Here is a 9,807-nt window from a genome sequence, read left to right as displayed (position 1 = left end):
GACAGCAACCTCATCTGTTTACATGAGAAACCCCTTTCGATGAAATATTTCCCCACTAAAAAACGTCGCAGTTTTATTTATTCTCATCAACGACTAATCAAAGCATGAGAATATTGCTTTGGAATCAAACAATTTGCTGCAGTCCCCACGTCTGTAAGGCCCTGAATGTGTCCTGGCTGCTGATTGGACGAGGCAAAGAAAGGGGAGGTGCTTACGTTGGACAGCAACCTCGTCTCTTTACACGAGAAACCCCTTTCCATGAAATATTTCGCCACTAAAAACGTCACAGTTCGGGAAATTTGTAGCTCCGGTCAGAACGTGCTAGACCAAGATGGCTCCTCCTGCCAGTCGTTAATGATAGCTGCCACCTTTCAAAAATAAAAACACTCAATCCAACAGTGCAATATGCTTGCTCAGACATCATGTAATCAATGTGATCAATCTTATTAACGACCAACTTTCATCCTAGAAAAATGCATCAAAGTGCGCTCCTCTCGCCAGTTAATGGAAGCGATCCACACAATCAACGCCTGCGTACACATGCATCATACAATCAATGTGATCGCCCCCCCGCTGCAGCCAGTTATTGATGATAACCGCCACCTTTCACAATGAGAAATGTCCTAAATTAAACAGACATGCGAGTGCGCCCATTGGTCGACAGGTCAAGACTGGAGTTTGTTTTGTTGCGCCAGGTCTGGCTTTAAAAAAAAAAGGGTCATGTGCTCTTTTCAGCTCCCCCTAGCCGAGAGGAATGGAATGCTTGGAAACTAGAATCTGACCTACTTGTGTTCGTCGAACGTGCCGTTTTGAGATGGATGACCAAAGAAGGGAAACAACAAAAAAACATTCAAAATAAAAAGACCACCAGAGACCTAAACACAATTCCGTTGTCAGAACTTCTCTTCACAACACCTGCGCTCGCTTTCAGGCAACATGCCAGCACTGATATTCCGACTTCAAATTACAAAAATAGTCTACGTTTCGAAAGATGGATACAAAATTCTAAAAAATATCATTTATGTCTGAATGGATGACAAACAGCGACAGGACAAGATGATGTAAACGAAGGCTTTTTGTACACTTTTGTTTTGCTGACGCCGACTTGGTGTTGATATGCTGACTTGCGGATCAGAATCTTACTTAAAAGAAAAAAGTACCTTTTGTAATAAAAAAGGAGTAAACACGAATGGACGACCGGGGAGCTTTGGTTTGTGCTCCGGTCTAAGAAAACATTGTTTTAATCACTGCGCCGTACATTCAAAAAAAAAAAAGACAGCCGCCATTGTCGGGCCGGCAGGAAAAGTGCCAACTTCACACGCTGCTCGCCAAGTCTTTACAACCCGGCAACTGAAGGTGGGGGAGGGAAAAAAAAAAAAAAGTGTAGACAGAAACAAGTGGACAAATAAGAAGGGGAAAAAAATGCCAAAATATTCTTTATTTAAAGAAAGTGTTAGGAAATGATGGATGTAAGGAATGTTGCCAAGGAGCATGAAGGCCACACTCAGAAAGAAAATTGTCAAATGACTACAAGAAACTATCAGAACTTATACAACGAGGAAATTATACTAATACTAATTATGATGGGGATGTGGTAAAACATTTAATAACATTTTCCGAGTAAAATTGTGGCTACTCCAATTTATTATAGTCAGATTGAAGATTTCCCCACTAATTGATTTAATTCTAGGCGTAATTGTAATATTTGGGGAAACCTTTGCAAATTTGGGTTAAAATATTGCGTATATATATATATATATATCCATCCATTTTCTACCGCTTATTCCCTTTGGGGTCGCGGGGGGCGCTGGTGCCTATCTCAGCTACAATATATATATATATATATATATATATATATATATATATATATATATATGCTACTTTTTTTAACCCAAATTTGCAAAGGTTTCCCCAAATATTTGCAAATTTGGGTTAAAAAAAGTACCACATACTCTACATACATACATACATACATATATATATATATATATATATATATATATATGTATATATATATATATATATATATATATATATATTATATATATATGTATGCTACTTTTTTAACCCAAATTTGCAAATATTTATATATATATGCTCCTTTTTTTAACCCAAATTTGCAAAGGTTTCCCCAAATATTTGCAAATTTGGGTTAAAAAAAGTACCACATACTCTACATACATACACATACATACATACATACATACATACATACATACATACATACATACATATACATATATATATACATATATATATATATATATATATATATATATATATATATATATATATATATATATATATATATATATATATGTATGCTACTTTTTTAACCCAAATTTGCAAAGGTTTCCCCAAATATTTGCAAATTTGGGTTAAAAAAAGTACCACATACTCTACATACATACACATACATACATACATACATACATACATATATATATATATATATATATATATATGCTACTTTTTAACCCAAATTTGCAAATATTTATATATATATGCTACTTTTTTTAACCCAAATTTGCAAAGGTTTCCCCAAATATTTGCAAATTTGGGTTTAAAAAAAAGTACCACATACTCTACATACATACATATATATATATATATATATGCTACTTTTTTAACCCAAATTTGCAAATATTTATATATATATATGCTACTTTTTTAACCCAAATTTGCAAATGTTTATATATATATATATACATGTTTCTTTTTTTTTTAACCCAAATTTGCAAAGGTTTCCCCAAATATTACAATTGAATCCTTGCTAACATTAGAACTTTCTCTTCATATAATAACTCCCTTTTCTCATAAAACATCTTTATTTTGCTAGTTACAAATGGAATCAAGGTAAAACAGCATTTTTTAAAAGTATTTTTTATCCGATTATGACAGATTTATTCTCATACAATTATAACTTCCTTCTCAAAATAAACTTAATCCCCAATATTATTAGTTTTTTCTTTCTTTCCTGTATTTATCATCCCATCCCGGATTCCAGTAGTTTCGCTTTTGTCCTGTAATTCTTCTATTGTGTTTTCCCACCTAAAAATTGCAATTTTCTCCTAGTAATGTTTAGTTTTTTCTTTCCAGTGTGGCCCTTCAACTCCTTGGTGCTTACACAACAATTCAGCTGTCAGCAAAGTTTTTTAGAAAGTTGCCTGTTTTTTGGCATGAGAAGACCCAACAATTGTTGGTTGCCATGTTTTTGTCCGGTTTGGAGAGAACACATCTGGTGTTCTTCCTCTCTGCTGTTAAGGGATGCTTCTGTGTACAAACGCAGGTGTGGACGGACGAATTAGCTGGTTACACAGAAGAGGTTATAAAGTGCTTGAGATAAAATGTCTATAAAATCACACACGACACTCACGAGTGTAAAGTTTCTATCCACATTGACTCGGTAAAGGTTTCCCTTCAAAAGACAAAAAAGGTACAACAAACTTCATAGTTATTTGGAGGCCTGCACGCATGGAAACAGAGAGAAGTCACAGTATCTACGCAGGTTCAATCTCATTCAGGAGTGTTACACTTGAAAGCACACCGACAATAACAATTATATTCGAGATTGATAGACTTCAACCATCTTCAAAGTGCCCTCCTGTCAAATGTGCACAACATAAGAGCCTTTAATGTTAGCGGAGTTCAGTCATTCAGAACAAAAACAAAGCTGCACACGATAGTCTCCGAGAGAGTTTTCTACACACTCCGAAAATGAGATTCAGCCCGACATTTTTCCGCAGTTGGACGTCGAATTCATGGCTAACAGTTTGACCGCCCGCTCAGCACACATCAAGTTTGCTTCAGTCAGTGACATTCTAGTTCTCTCCTTCCAGGGGAAAAACCTGGTGGGCCCGACATTAGTAAAACACTCTTGAAAACACAACACTGCATCTTTTTCGAGACTTACGGATAAAGCAGTTATTACGGGCCTCTTTGATCCTGCAAGAGGGTAATAACAAAAGGCAGATCGTCAATTCAAGGACAATGGATATACAAAGGCTATAATTTACCATAAATAGTTATTAAAATGAGTTACATAAGCTCATCATTTTGGGGGTTTTTAGGTCAAAGGGGCATTTAATTCTTAAATAGAGACTTCTTTCTTTCTGGCACCAAACGCCAAAGTCTTGTTGACGTTAGGAGTGCGTGTCACCTTCTCTCCATGTGGTCTGCGCACCTCCTCACTGCTTCTGGAGGCTTTCCAGTAGGTCCTCGATTTTGCCCATGTTGGATGTCGCCGATATGGAGCCCTGCAGTGTATTCTGTAAGCAGCTTTGTATCTGGAGATTGGTCTGCATGGGAGTCGCCAGGCTGGCGTCGACGGCGGCCTGCTGTTGGCTCACCTGGGCGTTGGTCTGCATGGCGTCCTGCATTGCACTTTCTAAACTGGACTGCATTTGTGCCTGAAGACTGCCCTGTAAGCTGCTGTGCATGTTGGGCGCCATCGGGGACGCACCCTGGGCCATGGGCTGTTCCATGATGTGACCCGAGTTCTGGGCCTGGCTGGGAACTGGAAGGGTCGATCCAGGGGAGTTGAGGAGTAGGGGAGTGTCTGGCAGGAGCAGAAAATGGAAACGATCAATCGGCAAATAGAAACTAGCTGGACGGACAACTTACCATTCTGTATGCCAAACACAAACAGGTTGGCTGGTCCTCTCTGTGCCACGTTGTCAGCCACATTTGTCTGGAAAAGCTGCTCTGGGGGCTGCTGGCCAGGGTTGTCCACCACGCCCACAGCCCCTTGGACCACAAAGATGGTTGTGCTCGGTGGCGCCGCCTGATTGTTCAGCTCCTGTGAACCACGAGTTGAGCCCACCTGCATCGGTTGCTGTTCCTGGAAAAGGCCCCGCTGTTGGTTCTGTGCCGCTGTCTGATCTTGGAAAGACATCGGTTCTGCTGGCTCCTGCTGGGGGATTTCAACAGTGATGCTACCCATCTGGGAAGGACCCTGGGTCTGGTGGCTGAAGAGTATCGTTTGGGGAATGGCCTGCGGGTTTAGATCAGTTGTGCAGAGGAGCAGACCGGTCTGCTGTGCTTGGGAGAGCTGGCTCTGAGGAATGGGGTTAGGTTGGGAGTGGTTGGGTATGCTTTGGAACAAGGATCCCTGTTGCCCAATCGTCATTTGCGGAGAATGCTGTTGATTTTGTTGTGGAGATTGTTGTTGTTCCATGGGGGTGCTCTGTTGCTGCATTTGAGAAAGCGAAGCTTGAGGTTGGTTTTGAAACATGGCAACCGGCTGAGACTGGCTAGAAGACGTCTCCATGGTGGAGATAAACGTCAACTGCTGCTGCTGTTGGGATTGAGAGTTTGGGGAAAGGTACTGCTGCTCTGGGCCAAGGCTGCCGCCGGTTAAAACCGTGAGCGTGTTCTGGAGCAAGGCAGCTTGAACCTGCTGTTGGGAGCCCTGTGTCTCCGCTATGGGTCTCGGGGATTGGAATAGTTGCTGTGGAGGGGACGTATGCGATGGGGGCTGGGTTGGGAAGCTGGTTTGGATGGTGAGCATCTCACCGGCTTGCTGAAGGAGGGAGACCGGCTGCGGCACCTGGGGGGAGGAATGGATCTGTGGTTGGAACAACTCGGCCTGAAGCTGCTGTTGCAGATTCTCTAACACTTGCTGTTCCTGCATCTGCTGCTGTTGGAGATTGCTCAAAGCCTGGTTTTGTTGCTGTTGTAGTTGATGTTGTTGTAAACTGCTCAGCATTTGAGTTTGTTGTTGATCCTGGAGCTGGATGTTATTCATGACTTGTTGTTGCTGATCCTGGAGCTGGATGTTATTCATGACTTGTTGTTGATCCTGGAGCTGGATGTTATTCATGACTTGTTGTTGTTGATCCTGGAGCTGGATGTTATTCATGACTTGTTGTTGCTGATTCTGTTGCAGTTGCTGCTGTTGTATGTTCTCCAGCATCTGTTGCTGCTGTAGTTGTTGGTCTTGCGGCTGTAGTATAAGTTGTTGTTGGATCTGCATGTTTCCCATGACTTGTTGCTGCTGCTGCAGATGGTGTTGTTGAAGATTACCAAGGAATTGCTGCTGTTGCATTTGTTGTTGGTGTTGTTGAAACTGTTGAATCTGCTGCTGTTGCTGCTGCTGCTGCTGCATCTGCAGCTGTTGCGACAGTGAATTATCTGTAGTTCCCAACCGAAGGCTGTTCATGTTTTCTTGGACATGCTGTTGAAGGGATTCAGCAGAGGACGTGGAGCTATAAAGCACAGAATTTAACTGCTGCTGTACTACAGCTGCCTCTAAAACCTGCTGGAGTGTGGTATTACTTCCAGCCTGGAGCTCTCTTACAGCCCTCTCCAGCTGGGCAACTCCTTCCTGGGCATATAAAGGAACCTGTGACTGCTGGGCCTGGGGCTGAGAGGGTGCAGCTATTTGGGGCATAGCTACAACAACAACCCCACCACTGTTAGAATGTTCAGGAGGCAGGCTTTCCTGAGGGTCTCTGAGGAACTGCTGGGGAACTTCTGGTGTCACAGGAGGGATTGTTGGATCTCCTGACATTGGGAAGGATGTGGCTGGGGCAATGTCTTGCTTCTGTATGGAGTTGAGAGACTCGAGGGTGGGGAACACAGGGGGCGCTTGAGAAAGCTCCACATCTTCAGGTTGAAGGGGGATTGAGCTCTGAAAAGATTCCCCAACTGAATTATGGTTGGAGCTGAGTTCCAGTGTCTGCTGCACTGTGACATTTGAATCAGCAGATTGCTTTGAAATGAAAAGGTAATCCATGTCAGCAAGAACTGATAGATGTTAGACAAGTGAAATGAATCCTACCTTGAAGACATTTGAGGGCGGTTGATTGCTAGAAACTTCCATTGGTGTGTCCTCTTCTCGTTTGGTCGGCTGACCAGAGCATTCCGTTTGGTCGGAACCGGATTTGATCGGACTATTAAATATACATGTCGTAAAGGAAGTAGCCTCTGTTTTTACAGTTCGGTTGTCAGCGTCATCGGCTGAGGAAGAGGGGGAAACATGATAGAATTATTGTATTAATATTAGTAAAAGTATTTCATGAAGCGAAGTCTAATGGAGAGCTCAGTCGATACCAGATTTTCACAACCAAAGAAACGAGGACTTTACCTGAGTCCGGCGTATAGGTGAATGTTTGGGCTTCATGTGATTTACCAGCATTGGTCATCACAAATATTCCCACAGAAACAGGGGCAGTTATTGACTGGTCATGGAATGGAGGGGCTGTCACAATCAGATGATTCTGGGAACAAAAATAAGGGATCCAAAAAGCAGTTATAATTGTAATCAAATGTACCGCCCTGTTATTGCCACTCGCATTTACCTGATGAAAGAGGTCCATGTCTATCTTGGCCTCAGCTCGCCAGGAACTATCATCTACAAAAATGTAAAAGTATTGTTTTTTTCCTCCGTCAAGCAGGTTTGTCATAAAATATCTGGATGCCAAAAATACCAATTTACACACCTCCAATGTTTTCCTGAAAAATGACTTTGGTTCCTTTGAGAAAGTTCTTTCCGATAATAAAAACTTCCTCTCCTCCTCTCGCAGAGCAGCAGTGAAGACTCTTTTTGAGGATCTCTGGCACTCCTGCTGGCTGGGCTGGAGAATTGCAGTAGGATTTTACAGCAAGGCAAAAACAAAACGGTTTTGTAAACACAGGTGGCTTTTCTACTCACTGCACAGAATGGGCGACGAGGGGACTTGTAGCGTGAGGATGGATCCGTCGGTCTGAGGGATATTGACTCTAAAGGCCAGCCGAGCACGGGTGCTCTTCTTTTTAGATCCCGCTACACCGATACGTGCCTCCACATCAGCATTGCGTAGCTTTAAAATCCCAACACAGTCCACCCTATACGAATACACACAACCGGAGAACGAGGTACTCAATTTCAACTTTGTGCAGCAAGAAATAAAAGAGCCCTTACGCAAGTGTCATGTCATTGCTGGGCTCCAGAGAGATCTCAATAACAGTGGTGCCTTCAATGTCCACTTCCTTGCAGGCGGTAGTGTTGCGGCCGGTCACTCTACAGGCTTGGTAGAAACCATGTGGCTTCACTTTGCCGGCATCGTTTGCCACAAACACCTGCAGCACAACCGCCTCGCTTACACCCTCCAACTGCGGGGGAGGGGAAAAATAAATTAGGTCATTTTGAAAAAAATAAGCGAAAACTGCCAATTTTAAGAAATATTCTGTGTGCTTGGATTTATTATTGCAAGGTTACAAATGAAATCATTTTTAAATGGGTGCTTCTCTGGTTAAAAAGTTAACCAAGGAAACCATGCGTCTGTTTTAATGTCTCAAATACATCCATTAGAGAAAAAGGGGAACTGCATTTTTTTTTTTTTTTTTAAATCTTGCCCATCATTCAAAATCGTGAGACATAAGAACATACTAGGGATGCACCGAAATGAAAATTTGTGGTCGAAGCCGAATAAAATTTATACACGCTTGGCCGAAGGCCGAATAATGAATGCAGTTTTTCACAATTTTTTAAATATTGCATAAATAGCCTAGAATAAATATTTAGACATCCATCCATCCATTTTCTACCGCTTACTCCCTTTCGGGGTCGCTGGCGCCTATCTCAGCTACAATCGGGCGGAAGGCAGGGTACACCCTGGACAAGTCGCCACCTCATCGCAGGGCCAACACAGATAGACAGACAACATTCACACTCACATTCACACACTAGGGCCAATTTAGTGTTGCCAATCAACCTATCCCCAGGTGCATGTCTTTGGAAGTGGGAGGAAGCCGGGGTACCCGGAGGGAACCCACGCATTCACGGGGAGAACATGCAAACTCCACACAGAAAGATCCCGAGCCTGGATTTGAACCCAGGACTGCAGGAACTTCGTATTGTGAGGCAGACGCAGTAATATTTAGACATGTTTTTAAATAAAGTAATTTTTTTATTGAATATTGACATTTTAATATTCCAGTAGTCTTTGCTTTTCAAAAAAAAGCACAGTTTTTCATTTATATTAGGCCAGGGGTGGGCATTACGTCGATCGCGATCGACTGGTCGATCTCGGAGGGTGTGTCAGTCGATCTCAAGCCAGGCATTAAAAAAATAGACACAAAAATGAGCAATCATCAATCATACCAAGACTTCACTTTCGTCAGTTGTTTGACATTCTCGGCACCCGAGGATCTTGTGAGATGACGCTGGCTGCTGCGAGCTCATATTTAAGAAAAAAAATCACTAACAGGGCGGACGCAGAGAAACACATTTTATTTCTAGAGACTCCGTACCTACTGTCAAAACTCTAAAGACCGACTGCACAGTTCCTGTCTTCACCATAAAAGACCTGTTTCATCCTGCCTGTGCTAACAAAATAAGAGTCTCAGAAAGCTACGGAGTTTGATGCCAATGTATTTCTCCCCCGCCCTCAGCGACCGCTTTCTCACTTGCTTGCCCACCCGCACACTCACTGACGTCACTCACCTGCTGCCAGACATTAAAGGGCCACACACATATGCTACTCTCATAACAAAGTGTTTAAAAACGAGTATGCAAGTTGGACAAATGAGATGCCAAATCCAACCACTTTCATGTGGTATTGGACAGAAAGGAGGACTTTTTTTTTTCCTCCATTTGAAAATGCGGACGTTATCAGCACCACTGTCTAATTCCAATCAATGCAAGTCATCAGAATCAGGTAATACACCAACTTATATTCTTGTCTTCGTGAAAGAAAGGAATCTATGTGTGTTAAACATGCTTGTATTATCATTAAACACCTTTAACTTGTTAACAAAAATGTCTCTTTCATAAATAGATAAATATAAATTATAAATAGGAATGAGGTAGATCTCCTCGACTTG

At 42.1% G+C, this 9,807-nt stretch overlaps 1 protein-coding gene across 5 annotated transcripts in view; it reads right to left on the bottom strand.

Annotated features, from left to right (window-relative positions):
- Positions 1–2,448: 2,448 nt before the first annotated feature.
- Positions 2,449–9,807, bottom strand: part of nfat5a (nuclear factor of activated T cells 5a) — a 90,163-nt gene continuing 82,804 nt past the window's right edge. For 4 of the 5 annotated variants that reach the window (XM_061896223.1, XM_061896225.1, XM_061896227.1 and 1 more), the window contains 8 exons: positions 7,904–8,094; positions 7,655–7,827; positions 7,443–7,577; positions 7,302–7,354; positions 7,088–7,220; positions 6,782–6,960; positions 4,624–6,712; positions 2,449–4,558 (listed from right to left, as the gene is read on the bottom strand). In XM_061896223.1, coding sequence (XP_061752207.1) covers positions 4,188–4,558; positions 4,624–6,712; positions 6,782–6,960; positions 7,088–7,220; positions 7,302–7,354; positions 7,443–7,577; positions 7,655–7,827; positions 7,904–8,094 — 3,324 coding nt within the window. In that variant the 3' untranslated portion in view covers positions 2,449–4,187. The remainder of the gene's footprint in view (positions 4,559–4,623; positions 6,713–6,781; positions 6,961–7,087; positions 7,221–7,301; positions 7,355–7,442; positions 7,578–7,654; positions 7,828–7,903; positions 8,095–9,807) is intronic. The other variant, XM_061896224.1, reaches the window with a different exon arrangement.

This window comes from Nerophis ophidion, linkage group LG03 (assembly GCF_033978795.1).
Source record: "Nerophis ophidion isolate RoL-2023_Sa linkage group LG03, RoL_Noph_v1.0, whole genome shotgun sequence".
Lineage (NCBI taxonomy): Eukaryota > Metazoa > Chordata > Actinopteri > Syngnathiformes > Syngnathidae > Nerophis > Nerophis ophidion.
Note: the sequence above shows the minus strand (reverse complement) of the source record. Positions and strands in the feature narration are given on the sequence as shown.